This window comes from Gorilla gorilla, chromosome 3 (genome assembly GCF_029281585.2).
Source record: "Gorilla gorilla gorilla isolate KB3781 chromosome 3, NHGRI_mGorGor1-v2.1_pri, whole genome shotgun sequence".
NCBI lineage: Eukaryota > Metazoa > Chordata > Mammalia > Primates > Hominidae > Gorilla > Gorilla gorilla.
Window position 1 is genome coordinate 107,624,965 of NC_073227.2, and position 19,897 is coordinate 107,644,861.

At 39.0% G+C, this 19,897-nt stretch overlaps 1 protein-coding gene across 1 annotated transcript; it reads right to left on the reverse strand.

Moving 5' to 3' along the window:
- Nucleotides 1–697: 697 nt before the first annotated feature.
- Nucleotides 698–19,480, reverse strand: HSD17B13 (hydroxysteroid 17-beta dehydrogenase 13). The gene is made up of 7 exons (XM_004039085.5): nt 19,225–19,480; nt 14,935–15,042; nt 13,702–13,833; nt 12,105–12,211; nt 10,437–10,574; nt 7,119–7,235; nt 698–2,215 (listed from the first exon to the last, which is right to left on the reverse strand). Exons 1-7 carry the CDS (start codon nt 19,432–19,434, stop codon nt 2,125–2,127), a joined length of 903 nt encoding a protein of 300 aa, XP_004039133.1. The 5' UTR covers nt 19,435–19,480; the 3' UTR covers nt 698–2,124.
- Nucleotides 19,481–19,897: the final 417 nt, after the last annotated feature.

Here is a 19,897-nt window from a genome sequence, read left to right on the forward strand (position 1 = left end):
TCCCTGGGCCTAGAACTTTGAGGGCACTCAGTATTTGTTAAATTAATATTTAAATAGATGAACTAAGAAATATTGGAAACATCCTAAGTGCCTATCAAAAGGGAATGGTTAGAGTACCATTTTAGTACTGTGTACTCATGAAAAAAAGTTGAATTCTCTATACTGAAACAAACAGCTGTTGTGATAAGTTGGTAAGCTAAAAGAGCAAGTTACAGAACATAATGTATGGTATGAAGCTACTGATATGACCCATGCAATAAGAATATAATGTATTTGTCATGAACATGCATCAGTAAAAGACTGGAAGATTGTGCATTGACAGTGTGACCTCTGGGAAATGGGATTGCTGGGGGTAAGCTTCTATTTTTTATTTTCCATGTTTCTCTTTTGAATTTTTGTAATCATACTTTAAAAATAATACATTTTACTCATAAATTTCTTGATTATAAGGCAAGAAATTAAAAGAATATTATGAACAAAAATTATTGCTGGTGACTAAGAAAAAAAATTAGAAACAATAGCACTATGCTTAATCTCACACATAGAAAGGGCTCAGTAAATTTCAGTTGATAAACCAGCACTCCTGCTGTCAAAGAAACCAGAGTTGAGAAAACCCCTGGATTCATTTAATATCTGCCAGATGTAGCTGTTACCATCCACATCCTTGGTTCTTGAAGGACACTCATAGAGACAGAGATTAGAAGTCAAACGTTTTATTTTATAACTACAAGAGGTTATTTTTTTAAAGCACAATGACATATTTATTTTTAGTGAATTGTTTTTGTTAGTGACTTTTAAAAAGATCATTTGTTTTTAATAAAAACAAGAGGATAGTCCACGCAAAAGCATTCTATAATACATGTGAAAAGCACACAGAACAAGATTAGTCTTGATGTAGTGGGAGTCGGATTATTTTTTCTATTAAAAAAAAAAAGGCTGGGCACGGTGGCTCACGCCCGTAATCCCAGCACTTTGGGAGGCCGAGGCAGGTGGATCACGAGGTCAGGAGATTGAGACCATCTTGGCTAACATGGTGAAACCCCGTCTCTACAAAAAATACAAAAAATTAGCCGGGCGCGGTGGCGGGCGCCTGTAGTCCCAGCTACTCAGGAGACTGAGGCAGGAGAATGGCGTGAACCCGGGAGGTGGAGCTTGCAGTGAGCTGAGATCATACCACTGCACTCCAGCCTGGGCGACAGAGTGAGACTCCATCTCAAAAAAACAAAAAACAAAACAAAACAAAACAAAAAACAAAAAACCTTTCTTTCTTCCTTTTCTTCTCTTGGATCCATTGTTTCTTATGTAATAGCCAGTACAGTTCCTTTTCCTGTGTTAGCTTTAATTTTTGAGCCTAAAATTGTCTAAACATCTCTGGGACCAAGGATATATGAAAGCATAAATTACAAAGAAAGAGGTTATCATGGGGCTAGAACTTAAAATTCTCAGATTTAAAATAGAGTCGGTCACCTTTCATAATGTATCTTATAAGACTATAAAAAGGGAGGAAATATAGAGGGTCCACTTTTGGTGGACTTAAGAGTTATACAGAAGACAGAATCAAGTAATAAAGTCCAGAATAGAGTTGCACCGTTTTGGGCTGATGAAAAAGGAAGAGGCTAGGGAAATCTTTCAAATGATGAATCTTAAAATATGTCCAGGTTGAGATAAAGCTGCCTGCTGAAACTTGATCTCTTAGCTGTGCACTCATTCTGTGTTCTTGTTGATATTCTGTGGCATGGCTACAGATTGGAATGCTACTTGAACAGTCTTAAACCTTCCCTGTGTAAATAAGTTCTCTTTGTATTTACTTTTAGGGAGGTAGCTTTTGTCCACCTTTAAATGGAAAAATAAAATATCTTAAAGAAAACCTTTTAAGTATGTTTATGTAAGCACAGAAGTTTTTAAGAGGCATGAAAGGAAAAACAGACCTATGAAAAACTACGTTAATATTCTTGAGAAACAGGAAGACGGGTAATTAATCTTGTTCGTTTGACTGCTGCTAGTGCCAAACCAATGTTTTTAATATTATCAGGACTGAAAAAATGTGAAATAAAGCTTTGCAGCACTGATTCTAAACTATTCATATCATTATCATGCATACATCTCTGGCTGGAGCTTATTTATTCATTTCATTTTGATTTTGTGGCCAACCACTGCTTCAAATTGAATATTCTGCATACGATTTAAAATCGCTGAGGCGCGTTCAGGAAGAAACCTGTACAAAAAAGAACAAAAAATTGAAAAATTTTCCATTTAAAATCTTTGACAACAGAGTTCTTTTTTTGGTCATTTAGAATACGCTGAGAGTTACCTGGTTTGCGTTTAATTTTCCTCCGTTCTTTTCTTCCCTTGCAACCACCTCTCTTTTACGTGTGCATCTTTCTTTTTCTTTTTTTTTTTTTTTTTTGACATAACTTCATAGTGGACTTCATTAGGAAAAGTGTAAAAACATTCAAATTCATAAAATTGAAATGAGACAGTAAAATTATGCCTTGTGGCTATAGTAATTGCTATAGTAATCACAAGTAAGGTAAAGTCTAAATTATTGCCTAAACACAGAGGTTGCAGTGAGCCGAGATCACGCCATTGCACTCCAGCCTGGGCGACAAGAATGAAACTCCATCTCAATAAATAAATAAATAAATAAATTATTGCCTAAACAAACACTATTTTGTCAGGCTTCTGCTGCAAGCCCAAGGCAGAAAACATTGCAGTTATTAGAAGTCAGCCCAATTATGAATCTGCATTTGAAGCTGGAAGAAAGGGAAAAAAGTGTGTTCTGATTATAGCATCAAGACATTCTAGCCTGCAAAACAGTAACTTTATTAACGTCTTGCAGCAGAGTACATTAATAATTGTAACCATGCATTAAAACTCTCATTTCATGTCAAAAAGAGAGTAATCAGTTCTCCTCATGATTTATGTTTTACTGAATTTCATACAGTTCGTCCCTCTGAAAATGTTTTTAGGAACATTCCCTCTCCAAGGAGTGCATCTTAAGATACCCAGGTTGCTTACGACAGGTCATCTTTGGTCATTTTAAATCAGTCAATCTGTCTGAACCTATGTGTGCACCTTTGTAATATTCATAGTTCAAATTGGATGCAAATATAAATAAAGCACTGATACATACCACTCTTCTCACTCTCTTATCTGATATGAGTAAAGATCTAAAACTGAAGGTCTGAGCTCATTGCTGAAACTGCTGATTAATCTTGATGCTAAAAGCTCACCAAGAGACACCACCAGAATCCATTCTACGCAAGCCTTCACCTCTCCTTTACTATTTACTGAATATCTATTATGCACTCTATAATAAGGTAAACTAAAGTACTTGAAAAATAGCTATTGTTTTTGATATTGTTTAGCTGATAGGCTAAAATGGTCATCTTAAAACAATTATTGAAAAATATCAGCCATCTAGAATTAAGGGCTATAACTGGAAGGAGGATTCACATGGGCTGGGATAGTGGAGGAAAGCTTCAAAAGGACAAGTGATGTCCAGGAATGCATAAGAGATGAGTAGGCAACTGAAAGGAAGAGAGTGGCTGGCCCAGTGGCTCACGCCTGTAATCCCAGCACTTTGAGAGGCACAGGTGGTCAGATCATGAGGTCAGGAGTTCGAGACCAGCTTGACCAACATGGTGAAACCCTGTCTCTACTAAAAATACAAAAAAATTAGCCAGGTGTGGTGGCACATGCCTGTAATCCCAGCTACTCAGGAGGCTGAGGCAGGAGAATTGCTTGAACTCAGGAGGTGGAGGTTACAGTGAGCTGAGATCAAGCCACTGCACTCCAGCCTGGGCAACAGAGTGAGACCCAATCTAAAAAAAAAAAAAAAAAAAAAAAAAGGAAGACAGTATGTGAATGTAAAGAGGCAGAAATAACATTCTGCAGAGAAAGTCATATTGAAAATCACTTTGGTATTGTTGACTAATGCAAGATTTACTTCCTTGTTTTGGGGGTAGGTGGGTGAAAGATGGAATGAGCAAAGGGGCAGGGAAGATCTGGCTGAAAGAAGGACAAGGATAAGAAGAGAGCTCATGTGGGCCTTTTAACTACCCTCACAAAGAAACCTTCATGCTAGTAATTGCATCTGCTCGTAAAATTGTGTCTCTATAAAAGGAATTAAATGCAAAGAAGATTAACAATATATACCTGTTGCCTAGTTACAAACCACCATGACGGCTTCAAAGGATACAAAAGACTTTGAGACTCTTGTTTATTTTACTGGGATACTATTCTCCAAATCAGGCAGAATAATTGTTTTTATCACCTTGGTCATATGCATGTATATGCATGTAATTTTCAATATTAATATGACTTGCTTTGGGCCCCAAGAGAGTTGGGGTTCCATGAAACTCACTTCCTACAGTGCTTAGTACCAAGACACTAATTTAGTCAACTTTTATTTTTTTTCATTTTTTTAAAAAATTTATTTTTCCGAGACAGAGTCTCCTGTTGCCCAGGCTGGAGTGCAGTGGCACAATCACGGTTTACTGCAATCTCCGCCTTCCGGGTTCAAGGGATTCTCCTGCGAGTGCCTGGTATTACAGGTGCAGGCCACTATGCCTGCTAATTTTTGTATCTTTAGTAGAGCTGAGGTTTCACCATGTTGGCCAGGCTGGTCTCGAATGCCTGACCTCAAGTGATCTGCCTGCTGTGGCCTCCCAAAGTGCTGGAATTACAGGCGTGAGACACCACACCCGGCCTAGTCAACTCGCGAGATGATGTTGCTTGGGGGTCAAGGTTCTCCTTATGTTATCTCAAGTCAGTCTATTTAAGCTAAAACCAAATACTGAAATTGATACACCAATGCAGTTTGTACCCTGTTCTCTAATTGTTCTATTTCAAGTTTGTTCATAGTTTATATGGATTTGTTTCAAAAAGGCCCAAGGCTTATGAAGTTAGTATAGTTATCTTCTCACTGATACAATTTCAATTTAGAAACTCCTCCTCAGAAGAAAGCTGAGAGAGTATTTCCCCTGGGAAATTGCTGCTGTTGCTATTTCATATAAATTCTGTTCTCTAAGACTTTAACATTTGAAGTCTATACATTTTCAGTGACAGGGGCTTTGTTTATATTACATTATTTTATTCTTATGTCATCCTTATAAAGAAGATATTATCAGCATATTCATTTGGCCAGGTGCAGTGGCTCATGCCTGTAATCCCAGCACTTTGGGAGGCCAAGGCAGGAGGACTGCTTGAGGCCAGGCATTCAAAACCTTTGTTGCCTGGGCAACAAAGTGAGACTGTCTCTACTAAATAAATAAATAGGCTGGGCTTGGTGGCTCACGCCTGTAATCCCAGCACTTTGGGAGGCCGAGGGGGGCGGATCACCAGGTCAGGAGATCGAGACCATCCTGGCTAACAGGGTGAAACCCCGTCTCTACTAAAAAAAAAAAAAAAAATAAGCTGGGCATGGTGGCAGGCGCCTATAGTCCCAGCAACTAGGGAGGCTGAGGCAGGAGAATGGCATGAACCCAGAAGGCGCAGCTTGCAGTGAGCCAAGATTGTGCCACTGCACTCCAGCCTGGGCAACAGAGCGAGACTCTGTCTCAAAAAAATTAAAAAAAAAATAAATAAATAAATAAGACATTCTAAAGACATTAAAAGGATAATAAGGGAATGTTATGTACAAATTTATGCCAAAGAAATTCTACAACTTAGATGAAATGGACAAATTCCTTGAAAGACACACATTACCAAGAATTAACAAGTAAATTGAATAGCCATGTAGCTATTAAAGAAATTAAATTTGTAATTAAAAACTTTCCCATAAAGAAAATTAGAGGCCCAGGAATCTACCAAAAAAAAAAAAAAAGCTTATCGAGTTTAGCAAAAAGAGGTTTAGCAATTTAGCAAGACTGCAAACTATGAGATCAAATTACAAAAATCCAATATATACTGACAACAAACAATGGGAAATATAAAATTTTTTAAAATGCCATTTGCATTAGCGTCAAAAACCGTCAAATAGGGCTGGGCATGATGGCTCATGCCTGTAATCCCAGCACTTTGGGAGGCTGAGGCAGGTGGATCACATGAGGTCAGGAGTTCGAGACAAGCCTGGCCAACATGGTGAAACCCTGTCTCTACTACAAATACAAAAAATTAGTTGGGCGAGGGGGCAGGTGTCTGTAATCCCAGCTACTTGGGAGGCCGAGTCAGGAGAATCACTTGAAGCCAGGAGGCAGAGGTTGAAGTGAGCCAAGATCACGCCACTGCACTCCAGCCTGGGCAACAAGGGTGAAACTGTGTCTCAAAAAAAAAAAAAAAAAAGAACCTGTGAAATACTTTGGAATAAATCTGACAAAATATGTGCAAGACTTAAACACCAAAAACTACAAAATACAATTTAAAGATTTAAAGATTTTGAAGAAGATTTTAAAAATAGATATTATGTTCTTGGATTAGAAAACTCAATATTGTTGATATGTCAATTCTCCCCAATTGATCTATAGATTCAGTGCAATCCCAACCAAACTTCCAGCAGACTTTTAAAAATGGAGTCTTTATTATTAACTACTTCACTATATTGCATTCTTTTTAAACTGTGTTTCCTTTAGTTAGAATAGTCTTCAGCAAAGTTTGGGTAGAGACAGTAGATTTGGTAGAGAAAATGAATCATTCTCTTTTTATAGACTGGGTAGGAAAATAACAGAGAAAATAACTGTTCTCCCCAGGGATGGAGAGTTTCCATGCCAATTTTCACAACTGAAAGATGATCCATAATAATAGCTCTATTGGGCCAGGCATGATGGCTCATGCCTGTAATCCCAGCACTTTGGGAGGCCGAGACAGGAGGATAACTTGAGGTCAGGAGTTCGAGTCCAGCCTGGCCAACATGGGGAAACCTGTCTCTATCAAAAAATACAAAAATTAGCTGGGTGTAGTGTGGCAGCACACACCTATAATCCCAGTTACTTGGGGGTCTGAGGCACGAAAATTGCTTGAACCCAGGAGGCGGAGGTTGCAGTGAGCCAAGATCATGACACTGCAACCACTGCAATCCAGTCAGGGTGACAGAGTGAGACTCTGTCTAAAAAAAAAAAAAAGAAAAAAAAAAAGCTCTACTGGCGTTTTAGTATTTGGGTGTTCTGTGCTGTACTTACTTCTGTAGTCTCAGAAAGATATTGATATATGATGGAACAAAAATCATTTTCTTATTGGTAAGTATTCCATCTATCAGACTTCTTACAACTTCATCTGTCTCCAATACAGGCCATAATCTGTGATTAAAAAGAGGAAAATACTATTTTTATTTTCTAAAATTTTAATTTTATAAGTAAATGATGGCAGGAAAATTATCCTATATTTTTACTAAATTTAGAATGAAGATTTAAAATATTCCAGGATTTGCTGCATTAATGCCACCCTACCACTTCCTCCACATCCCATGTTGATGTTTTGTTATCAGAAACTTATACTTTCATATCCAGTAGGTGTGTTTCATAGCTCACTTAGTCAAAATATCAAAATGGTGGCGAGGCATTAGATGGTAAGGAGTAGAGGAGCCAGACAAGAAAGAGGAATGGCTAGGATTAATCATGGGACAGGAAGGAAACATCTGACATCTCTAAGCCTGTTGGATGCAAGGAGAAAATTCTATAGCTAAGTATACTTTCTTTCTTGTGGAGGTATTCCATAAAGCTGGATTGTTTTGAGGTCGTCATTTTGTCAGAGGCGTTTAAATCAGAGCAACTCCATCTTGAATAGGGTCTGGGTAAAATAAGGCTGACACCTACTGGGCTGCATTCCCAGGAAGTTAAGGCATTCTTTGTCACAGGATGAGATAGGAGGTTGGCACAAGATTCAGGTCATAAAGACCTTGTTGATAAAATAGGGTGCAGTAAAGAAGCCGACCAAAACCCACCAAAACCAAGATGGTGATGAAAGTGACCTCTGGTTGTCCTCACTGCTCGTTATAAGCTAACTATAATACATTAGCAAGCTAAGAGACACTTCCACCAGCACTATGACAGTTTACAAATACCATGGCAATGGCAGGAAGTTACCCTATATGGCCTAAAAAGGGGAGGAAATCTCAGTTCTGGGAATTGCTCGCCCCTTTCCCGGAAAACTCATGAATAATCCACCCCTTGTTTAGCATATAATCAAGAAGTAACTCTAAATATCCTTGGTGGAGCAGCTCAAGCCATTCTTCTCCATGGAGTAGCTGTTCTCTACTCCTTTACTTTCCTAATAAACTTGCTTTTGCTTTGCACTGTGGCCTTGCCCCGAATTCTTTCTTGCGAGAAATCTAAGAACCCTCTCTTGGGGTCTGGATTGGAACCCCTTTCCGGTAAGAATTTCGTATTTGAGATTCACCTCTGACTTGCCTATCCTGCAGTTTAATGAGAATTTAAGAGGGGCCCAAGGAGTATGACAACTGGAGGTATGTCATACTTCCAGTTTTCCTTATACTGAAGGCTGTGTACATGTATTCTTGAGAAATATTCATAAACATAGGCTTAGTGTAGAATTGTCTGTTAGTGCAAGATGATGACAGAAAAATGGATTTAAAATGTTGTATTCAAATTAAGATGTCCAGGCATGGACTGAACAGCCAGTGAATGTAAAGGCTGGGTGAGGAGTTAGGGAGCCAGCGAATGTTAAAACTTCATTCCCTGGGATGATCTGTGGTTTGCTGAAGATTATTATGTGATTGAGTTCTGAACTGCATTGAATAGCAAGCCAACAGAGAGTAATACAAATCAATACATTTCTAAATTACTCCGTTCTGCCCTTTCTCTCCCTGATTTCATCTACATGGATCCAACAACCCAGCCTCGGAGCCAAGTGTGACATTACATATCAATGCCTTAGCCCTTACTAAGGAAATTCACAATCTAGCAACCTCTATAAAATCAATCCCAAATATTTAGCATTGCCTGTGTCTGCCCCTAAGTTAGCCCCCAGGAACCCTGTACCCAGAGTTCCATTATCCTTACTCCCCTCATCTATCATGCCTTCCCCAAGAGTGGCAGGATACCCTTAGGAAAGCTCATGGTACACGAAGCCTGAATGCCTACCAAGAGGGTTTTTATTGGGCCCAATTCCTTGTCTAAGAAAATAATCAGGAGTTGCAATAGTTCTATAGTATTTACTTACATATTGCATACTTATTAAGTACTGTGAGACAACGTAGCAAATGTAAGAAGCCACGTTTACTCACTTCTGCTTGTCAGCATAATTTCACAAAGTCCCTGACTCTGTGACAATGTGCAGCTCTCTGGAAAGATGCTTTGAAGACAATACAGGATAGAGCACATGGCCCCACTATCAGAACAGTTCAACTGAACCTCTCTAAAGGGCTGCTCTCAGGCTATAGGCCTCCATCTGTATTCTAAATAAAACTAACACCTTTAATTCTTTAAAAACTTATTTTTTTGGCCGGGCTTGGTGGCTCACTCCTGTAATCCCAGCATTTTAGGAGGCCAAGGCAGGTAGGACACCTGAGGTCAGGAGTTCGAGACCAGCCTGGCCAACATGGCGAAACCCCGTCTCTACTAAAAATACAAAAATTAGCCAGGCGTGGTGGTGGGTGCCTGTAATCCAAATACTCAGGAGCCTGAGGAAGGAGAATTGCTTGAACCCAGAAGGCGGAGGTTGCGGTGAGCTGAGATCGCACCACTGTACTCCAGCCTGGGTGACAGAGTGAGACTCTGTCTCAAAGAAAACAAAAATAAAAACAAAAACTTTTTTTTTTCTTTAGTCAACAGTACCTATGGTCTAACACCATGAAGGACTCCAGTGGCAGGGAGTGACTCCAGCTGCAGAGACCACATAGCTAACTCAGGCTGTAAGAGTCAGTATCCTCAAATGAGGTGGCACTCAACAGAGAATTGTTTAGTTCTTTTGAATGAATATATTTAGGATTAATTCCCTTCCAGTAAAAAATTGGTTTTGAATCATTAAGCTTAGTATATTTTGTTAACCTGCAGCAGAATATATACTAGGATTAGAAAAATTTGTTAAGCAGATGGCTTAATTTTCGGGTTCTTATCCACACCTTCCTGCTTTTTTCTTCTCCTTTCAGGACTAATTTTTCTTCTCTTGTGGTCTCAAATCCTGTCTCACCAGAGACAAGAGTTCTTTCAGAAATTCACCTTGACTAAGGAGCTAGATACTCAATTTATTTGCTGGTCCTTGGAACATTTGCATTTTAAAGACAGGGTGGTAACGGTGATCAAATGTATGTGCTTTCTCCCGGACACAAATAAATATCCCAGTTCATTGGTGGCTGATCATTCCTGCTAGTCCCTAATGTGTTTTTCCCCTTTATTCCTTTAATTTCAAGATAATAATAAGAAGAAAAATTATTTTTCCTTTTTCATTTTTCTATTAGTTGGCCTGCCTAAACATTTCTCATTAGTTTTCATATCAATTTATCATACCACATACCCATTCTAACTTGATTTTGACCTTACCTTGTGCTTGGATTTTTGGTGAACCCAGTATTCACAAAAACTGGGCAGAGACATGAGGTTTTGATACCAGTTTTTCCCAAGGCCTGAAGTTCTGATGTCAGACCTCTGTGAAAGCCAACAGCGGCAAATTTGCTGGAACTGTAAGAGAATTATTAAGCATTGTTAGCTAAGGGAGAGTGAAACCAATCCTCAGCTTTCTGTGAGAAGGCGGTATCATTTGGCTTAAGAACAAGTGGAAGCCAAAAATCAGCCACTTGTGATTTTTCTGAGTATAAATGGCAATTCATTTTCATTTTCTTACATGATTAAGCAGAATTGTGAACGTATCTCATTTCTTAAACAACAATGATAACAAAAGAACAAAAATAACTCTACTGATTGGCTTAATGTTCAGTTTTCCATCCTACATGTAAGGTTTTTCCATTGAATCTTCAAACTGTTTTCTAATCAGTTTTTATTGCTGCTTTTATTTTGAAAAATATGAATCAGGAAAAATACATTTAGAAATTCTACAAAACTGATATCTGTGTTGACAGACTTCTGTAGGACTCTGCTCATTTCTCCTCTCTCTCTCAATAACTGAGTTATTCTCTTGACAATGGTTGATAGTTTTTCTCTTGACAATGGTTGCCACTTTGGCCTCTTAATTTTATTATGAGGATCTGGAGAAGAGTTTACAGGAAAGGATATTTGGCAAATACAGCAGTACATCCTTAACACCTCTCATCTCCTTCCCTTTATGTCTTTGGTGGTGCATGGAGTGTGGTATCTGCAACTTTTAGTCAGGTAGAGTCGTTCTCTCTCTCTCTCACACACACACACACACACACACACACACATACACACTTTCATGGCACAAGCACACTGTAAAATGTTTTGATCCAGGGACCACTCTGATTGTCTTATCTTGGGCACCAAGGCCATGACATAGACATGTGTTCATTTTAGCTTCTGTAGGTTTTGCTTCTTAGTCTGTGGGGTTTCTGTTTCTTATTCCAGGAAACAATGGAAACATGCTTGGCATTACTGTTTTCTCTCATTGTTCTACAGAGGAGTTTGCAGAAATCTAAAAATATCTTAAATATAATTACAACCTGGTTTCATTGTTTTAGAAAAAGTCATTTAAAAAATCATTCTAAACTACTATAAATTTAAATTCTGTAAATCCAAATCACTCTGCTCTCAGCATTGTAATCTTGAGGCAGGAGAACAGGGTCTGGAGGCAGGGAACATAAGGCCGATTCATGCTGACTTCCTAGAACTAAATCAAATGGAAACACTTCAGCTATGACAGGAAATATCCTCTCCATTTACATAGGGTGTACACTGAGTAAATGACTTTGTAACTTTAATTCATCCTCTTCATTTACATAGGGCGTACACCAAGTAACCAGTGGAAACCTCTAGGGGGTATTTAAACCCCAGAAAATTCTGTAATTGGCTCTTGAGCCCCTGTGCTTGGGCGCACTCCCACCCTGTAAAGCGTACTTTCATTTTCAATAAATCTCTGCTTTTGTTGCTTCATTCTTTCCTGGCTTTGTTGGTGAGTTTTGTCCAATTCTTTGTTCAAGATGCCAAGAACCAGGACTCTCCAGTGGTAACAATTTGAAGTGTAACGCTCCCTTCAAAGTATAAAAATATATAACATGGCTGGCATGTGATACTTACCAATATGGGATGAGGTAAGGAATCCCTTCGTGGCCGCACACTGAAGCCACTGTGACGATGTGGCCATGATTTCTCTCCATCATCAATGGAAGAAGTGCTTTTGTGATCTTAAGGATCATTGCAGAAAGAAGAAAGACAATGACATAGACGTTAGGTTTCCAAATCAGGTAGTTTTATTTTTGTTAAGACAGAAAGGCATTTGAGAGAACTTATACAATGAAATAAAATACTTCCAAGCATTCCATGATTAATTCTTTACAAATGATAGAAATAAAGATACAAATTTATTGGTATGGTAAGCCCCATGCCAACACTAATCTCAGTACTCCCCCTCCTTCCCTTCAGAAGGAATCAAATAGATCCTTTTTTGGATATGTCATCTAAACAATATTAAGGGAAAAATTCAGAGTTTTCAGAACTAAAATTATTCCTTATGATAATTTGGTGTCATGTAATTTTTTGGTTTGGGGCTTTGTCATTCTAATTAAAAGAGTAAAATCTTGTGTAACTGTATTAAGACAGTTGAGTAGTGTAAGCTGAGAGTTCTACACCACACTAATGAATCATGATTGAATTCACTATCTCCCTATTTGTAATATTGTATATTATATGTTGATGTTACAGAAAACAAGTCTTTCTTTTTTTCCGAAAACCTCTTTTGTGAGAAACATCAATAAAATTTTATAAGAATTTAATAAATCCTATGCAAATTCATAGAACTAGAACTCCCAACCCAAGCTACCCCCAAATTCCCAACCCACAGAAACTGTGAGAGGATAGTGAACATACATTGTTGCTTTAAACCACTAAGTTTTGTATAATTTGTTATGCAGCTATAGGTAGCTAATGTATGAGGTCTCCGTGTAGTTTGGTGGGCATGGGAGCCAATTCACACGTGTGAGGAGCTGGTAAAGGTAAGGGGGACACATCTCTTTTTTTTCTTCTTTCTTCTAGAATCCAGATCTGCCCTAGATTCTACACTAATATTGAGGCACTGGAAGATTAATCATAAAAATTTCTATACAAAGGCAGTTGAAGTTGATATTTCCATCTCCCACAAAACTAACCAATTATATGAGGTCTGTATAGCTGCATTTCTCAGTTCCAGCACCCCATGGATCTAGAACTTGCCTCAGAGTCTCGTCCAAAAGTGTCCTCGATCCTACATACATCCAAGTAATTACTTCTGATGTCCTTTCCATTCTAAAATTCCACAAAATGAGGACACATTACAAAATCATGGTGTGGAGGGAAAAAAATGAAGTCACAAGTGACAGCATTGAAAAGATGTACACTGACAACCCTTAACAAACCTCCACAAACATTTGTTGAGCTCCTGGTACATGCCAAGCTTTGTGTCAGATACTGGTGGACAAGACAGACCAAGTAGCTTACATTCTGGTGTGTTGTGTCCACTTGAATTCTGTGTCCTTGTGTCAGAGACTCTGTGGCTCTTCTACTCAAACAAATTTAATGATTCTTGATTAAGGCAAAGATCTGGCCAGTTTCCTGTCCAGAAGTATGTGAACTCCGTTATAAGTTTCATGTATCTTAAGAGAAGGTGCACAAATCAGAAATGTTTCTGACTCACACTCACCCAAAAATGTCCTAGGATGTTGACCTCAAATGTCTTGGTAATCTCTTCATCCTTGGTGCTGAGAAGATCGGCTGGATATACTGTCCCAGCATTATTCACCACGATTGTTACATCACCCACTTCTTTCTTCACCTTTTGAAATTGAAAGAACACTTTCACTGGGTGTGTTATTCAAACTCAAAGTTTTGGGACCAATATAATCCAGAGATGAGAGTCTTTCTTCTACTGTATGAGGTCTCTCAGAGTTCAGGTAAGACAGACTGTTGAGCTCAAATCGTGGAGGCCAAGGGAACACTGTCATAAAGGTGGGATAAACTGTTCTTTTAACATCTAAATTTCAGTACCCAGCACATCATGTTTTGCAAGTTTATCAGTAAAGTGAAATTAACATTTATGTTGATAAATTCCTATATAAGTTTTGACCAAATATTTTTAAAGTGTTCATTTTTAAAAAATGTGTTTTTCTTTAAACATTTTTTTTTTTTTTTTTTTTTTTAGAGATAGGGTCTCACTATGTTGCCCAGGCTGGTCTTGAACTCCTGGTCTCATGTGATCCTTCCACCTTGGCCTCACAAAGTGCTGGGATTACATGTGTGAACCACCGCACCTGGTCTAAAGTGCTGGTTGAGAAATCCTGGTTTCATAACCTAATAACTACATGACCCGGGTCTGGCTTAACCTCTCTGAGTCATAATTTGCTTATCTGTAAAATGAAGTTTACAGAGTTATTGTAGGGATTAAATTAAAAAATGTAAAGTTTGTTGGAGTGCTTAGTTCATTGTGATTATTTGGTATTTACTCTTTTAAAATAATTGTGATAATAATTATTAATATTACATTTTCTACAGAAGACTACATTAACACCAAAATAAAATCTCACAAGGGAAATAATTAAAGAGAAGATGGAATTACTGCAAAGTTAATAGGACTAAAACAAAACTAGGAAGCGATCCATATTCCCTGATGACAAATCTTTTGTCAGTCACTCTGTGCCACTGCTCGCACTTCTGATCAGAATGAAATTGATTAATAATGTGAACAATAATAATGGGCAGAGCCGAGTGGATTACATACAAGAAAAAAAGTATATCTCCTTCCTTGGTCACATAACTACTTCAGTTAGCAGCTAAAATCCAATTTAAATCAGGCAGTCATAAAGACCTTTCTCATTTTCCACGTCAGCGTCCTAGGAAACAAAATAATCTGAAGAAATTTGTGAACCTGCAGTCTCACCTGATTTAGAGAGCGATAGATCTCTTCTCTGTTGCTGCAGTCTACCACATACGCATGCGCAGTGACGCCTAGTTTTCGGCACTCAGCTGCAGTTTCCTCCACACCGCGCTGTAATTAGAAGAAACAAATTCCGAAAAAAGTGGAGGAGAAGACATTGGAGAAGAAAAATTTTTAGACAATTAACATTCGGCTAGGCTCAGTGGCTCACGCCTGTAATCCCAGCACTTTGGTTGGCCGAGGAGGGCGGATCACGAGGTCAGGAGTTCAAGACCAGCCTGGCCAACATGGTGAAACCCCGTCTCTACTAAAAACACAAAAATTAGCCAGGCCTGATGGTGTGGGCCTGTAATCCCAGCTACTTGGGAGGCTGAGGCAGGATAATTGCTTGAACCTGGGAGGAGGAAGTTGTAATGAGTGGAGATAGTGCCACTGGACTCCAGCCTGGGCAACAGAGTGAGACTCTGTCTCAAAAAAAAAAAAAAAAATTAACATTCATGTCCAAAATGAACAATTAACATTCATTTTGGACATTAAGATTAGTTAACCTTTTAAAAATTGGCCTCCTGGGTCAGGTGTGGTGGCTCACGCCTGTAATCCCAGCACTTTAGGAGGCCGAGGAGGGTGGATCACTTGAGGTCAGGAGTTTGAGACCAGCCTGGCCAAAATGGTGAAACCCCATCTCTACTAAAAATACAAAAAATTAGCTGGGCGTGGTGGTGGGAGCCTGTAATCCCAGCTACTCAGGAAGTTTAGACAGGAGAATCACTTGAACCCGGGAGGCAGATGTTGCAGTGAGCTGAAATCATTCCATTGCACTCCAACCTGGGTGACAGAGTGGGACTTCGTCTCAAAATAAAATAAAAATTGGCCTCCTTATTTGTTAGAAAATTTCTTGAGAGTGATTGCCTAGTTGCAATGAGATTACCCCTGGCTTTTCTGCCAGGGAATGCTCATATTAAAACCAAAGCAAACAAAACAAAACAAAATCCCTTCATGCTTTTTTCAGCTTTTCCTCTTGGTTGGAGGCTGTACAGTAGGCAGTTTCTCTAAAGCAGGCTACTTTCAAACCTTGAAGAACATTCTTGAAAAACATTGCTCTTCGTGGTGTCATGGAAGATGAATATGGAGAAGAAAGAAAAACTCAACCATTAATTTATCATACATTTGTTGAGCTCCAACTATGTAATAGGCAGTAAAGTGCTAAGTAGTAATTCTAAACTAGTGGTAATGGTAAACTGTATGCCTCTGCCCATCAAATTTTTTTGATGATTCTGACTCATCCTCCTAGGAGGGAAGGGAACGAAGTCTCCTTAAAGAGGAAGGACTTTCATAGGGAGACCATGCTGCTACTCTAGGCGATATAACATTACATTCTTCAGGTGTTTGGGAGTGAGATGGGCAAGGCCACTGGATGGATTTCTCATTTATGTACCAAACTTGCCCATAACCACAGGACATGGAGACAGAGCAATTTACTTTCAGCCTAAATTCAAAGACCTCTTTCCTAAGATAAAATTGCTCTAATGTTTCTTGACTCACATTCTGGAAAATTATAATTCTTTTCAAGTTTTGACCTCAGGTGACTTTTATAGAAAATATTATAAGGTTTTAAAAATTATACTTTTCCATCTCACAATCTGTAAACTCTTCTCTGTGACAAAGAGGCAAGGATACCTGAAAAGCCCTATTCTTTGTGTATTGAGATGACAGTGGTGTCGCTGCTATTTAGGGCAATCCTTGAATGAGTGGTCTCTGGGTCCTTTGTATTTCACTACTGTAGGCTAAACCCTGGAGCAGCAGCCTGAACTCCCCAAACATGGATGTTAGGACCCAGTCTCAAAGTCAGTATCCCCTCAAATAGCCTTTTGTGGGATTGCAGAAGAGTAAAAAAAGAATAGGAGAGTCTTTCACTGATTTAGTTGGTAGCTTGCTCACTGCCAGATTGCATAAACCACACCATACTCTCATTTGTTTCTAGGTCAGTAGAGAGCATAAGTTACCAGAGCATTCATCAGATGTTTTGATTGAAGAATTAATTATTCTTCAGTTTTGTTTTTTTTTTTTTTTTGAGACGGAGTCTCGCTCTGTCGCCCAGGCTGGAGTGCAGTGGCGTCATCTCGGCTCACTGCAAGCTCCGCCTCCCGGCTTCACGCCATTCTTCTGCCTCAGCCTCCCGAGTAGCCGGGACTACAAGCGCCCGTCACTACGCCCGGCTAATTTTTTTGTATTTTTAGTGGAGACGGGGTTTCACTGTGTTATCCAGGATGGTCTCGATCTCCTGACCTCGTGATCCGCCCGTCTCGGCCTCCCAAAGTGCTAGGATTACAGGCGTGAGCCACCGCGCCCGGCCTATTCTTCTGTTTTATAACTGAGCTAGACAATTGCAAAATGTGATGCCTTGTCTTTTTGTTAGCAAAACACTTGCTTTAGCTTAAACTCCAGTGTGTTTTTTGAACCGTATTCCCAACGCAACAGTTTAGATTGCATAAGAGCCAAACTGCTACTGTGTCTCTCATCTCACAGGGCAAAAGGAGCCAGTTATGATGAAAACTCAGCCAGCATCTTCCTCGCCTAAAGGAGATCTGAGTTACATCACAGCCTTAGAGTGAATCATTCAGTAGCTTAAATGTTTAACCATGAAATTTAATGATTCAAAGAGAATTTTTGAGGTTGGGTTACCTATTTTTCCTAAGTCTTTTTTTATTTTTTTTGAGACAGAGCTTGGCTCTATTGCCCAGCTTGGAGTGCAATGATGCCATCATAGCTCATTGCAGCCTTGGCTTCTTGAACTGAAACGATCCTCCCACCTCAGCCTCCCGAGTAGCTGGGACTACGGGTGTGCACCCCCGCACCCAGCTAATTTTTGTATTTTTTGTAGAGGTGGGGGTTTTGCTGTGCTGCCCAGGCTGGTCTCGAACTCCTGGGCTCCAGCAATCTGCCCACCTCGGTCTCCCAAAGTGCTGGGATTACAGGTGTGAGCCACTGCACCCGCCCTTAAGTCATTTTTAATACGACTTCCTTCTAATTTGCTTTTCTCTTGTGTCTGGAAATTTTAAAATTAAAAAAAAAACTTAATAAATATAGCCCTTTCCCCAAAAATACACATCTGGAAAGAGATTTGAAGGTTAGATTTCATCAAGCCCTTTTCATAGATTTATACTTATTTATATTTTTGGACAAATGCCTGAGAACAGCAGGAAACAATTTTCTCTATTTGTAAATTCTTGCTATCTTCCAGAAAGTTCATTCGAATTTCTTCAAAGACCAAACAGATGGCAAATCATTTTTATATACATCAACTCATCTATCATATAAATGCTCATATCTGTTAAATAAAAATGTAGTAGCTTTTTTGCATAGTATTCTTCACTATTCAGAAAAAAACAGAAAAGAATTAGTTCTCTAAGTGTAAGAGACATTTTAGGTTTCAACTAAACATGACAGCAAAGAACACGAGAAAGTAATAATATAATGGTAATTAAAACCTCACTGTAATTTGCAGAAAATGTGATTCTCAAGAAGTACTTCACAATTTTTCCAATCCTAAAATCCTGTAAACACTTTTCTGCGTATATTTTCATGGCCTTACCAGAATTTACAAGTTTAGAGAAAATGATACAAGATTTCAGTTCCTTCAGTTTTATTTGGGGTTGTTAATGTAGTGTTTACAAGTAAGAACACAGGAAAAATACTAATGTCCAAGGAAAAGCCTGCACACATATTTTATTTAACACAGTTATTGTTTATCATGTGCCAGGTATCATTTATCATGTGCTAAGTGCTGAAAATATTACTTATTTAATCCTTTTGACTAAGGACTGGCAAACATTTTCTGTAAAGGGTCAGATAGTAAATATTTTAGAACTGTGTTGCTTGTGCATGAGGGGAGGCACTAAAGGTTTCTGTTGCAAGTTCTTCGTTTGACTTTTGTTTGTAGCTGTAATTTTCAGATCCCATTCTTGCCCATCCCCTAAGTTATTATCCCCGCTTCAGAGCCAAGAAAACAGGCTGAGAGATAATATGTGACCTGCCTCATTTAGCAGCTTGGAAGGAGCCTGGCTCCTGAGTCTTTGCTATCAACCTGCACACCATGTCATAAAAATCGCTGCTTAGTTCTTAATTACATTCCCTTCATCTAACTAACCTGACACATATACAGACTAAGGGACCAGGGAATTTATCAAACTTTGAAAAACAAAAATACATAGATAAGTAGATGGTAAGTCAAATAATTCTTAAAATACATATCTTACTCTGTGACTTTAAAAAGTTGGAAGATGTATACATTACCTTATTAATATCCCACAGAACCAATATGCTCTGTTGTTTTGCAAATTCATAAGCAGTCTGCCTGCCTATTCCATGCCCAGCTCCAGTAATGAGAACAATCTCCCCAGCCACAGATTTTCTCCTCTGAGGAATGAAAAACTTCACCAACGACTCCAAGTAGGAGTAGATGATGGTAATCAGAAGCAGAAGGATTTCTAGGATGATGTTCATGGCTTTGCTCTGTCCTCTTCCTTCTGGTTCAGTCCTTGTATAGTCCTAGGGAGGAGGTACTGTCTACACAGAGCTCTAGGGAAGGGGTGTGCCCAGTTGTTAATGGGACTACCAGATGGAAGCCAGCTTTGGAAGCAGGCCTTGTTCACGTGTTCTAATGGGTTTGAAACACCTCAAATATGAAGTGATGCCAAGTGCTAACAGTAGCGTAGCTCACGTCAGAAGAACCCAAGAGAATGTGCTCTCTGGACTTGTTTATCTGAAAAGCAGTTATGTACTATATTTCACCTTGAAGTTTCACCTCTAGAAACAATTCTAGGGGCCAGGTGCAATGGCTCACATCTGTAATCCCAGCACTTTGGGAGGCTGAGGCGGAGGATTGCTTGAGCCCAGGAGTTCGAGACCAGTCTGGGCAACATAGTAAGACCCTGTCTCAAAAAAAAAAAAAAAAAACTATAGAAAA

Bases quoted from the DNA above. Each gene is read 5' to 3' on its own strand.
- HSD17B13 (XM_004039085.5), bottom strand. From the start codon at position 19,434: ATGAACATCATCCTAGAAATCCTTCTGCTTCTGATTACCATCATCTAC. The intron at 12,212-13,701 runs GTGAGTGTGAGT...ATGATCCTTAAG, and splicing joins ACATCCTAGGACATTTTTGG to ATCACAAAAGCACTTCTTCC. The intron at 2,216-7,118 runs GTAAGTACAGCA...TTTTTTGTACAG, and splicing joins ATCTTTCTGAGACTACAGAA to GTTTCTTCCTGAACGCGCCT.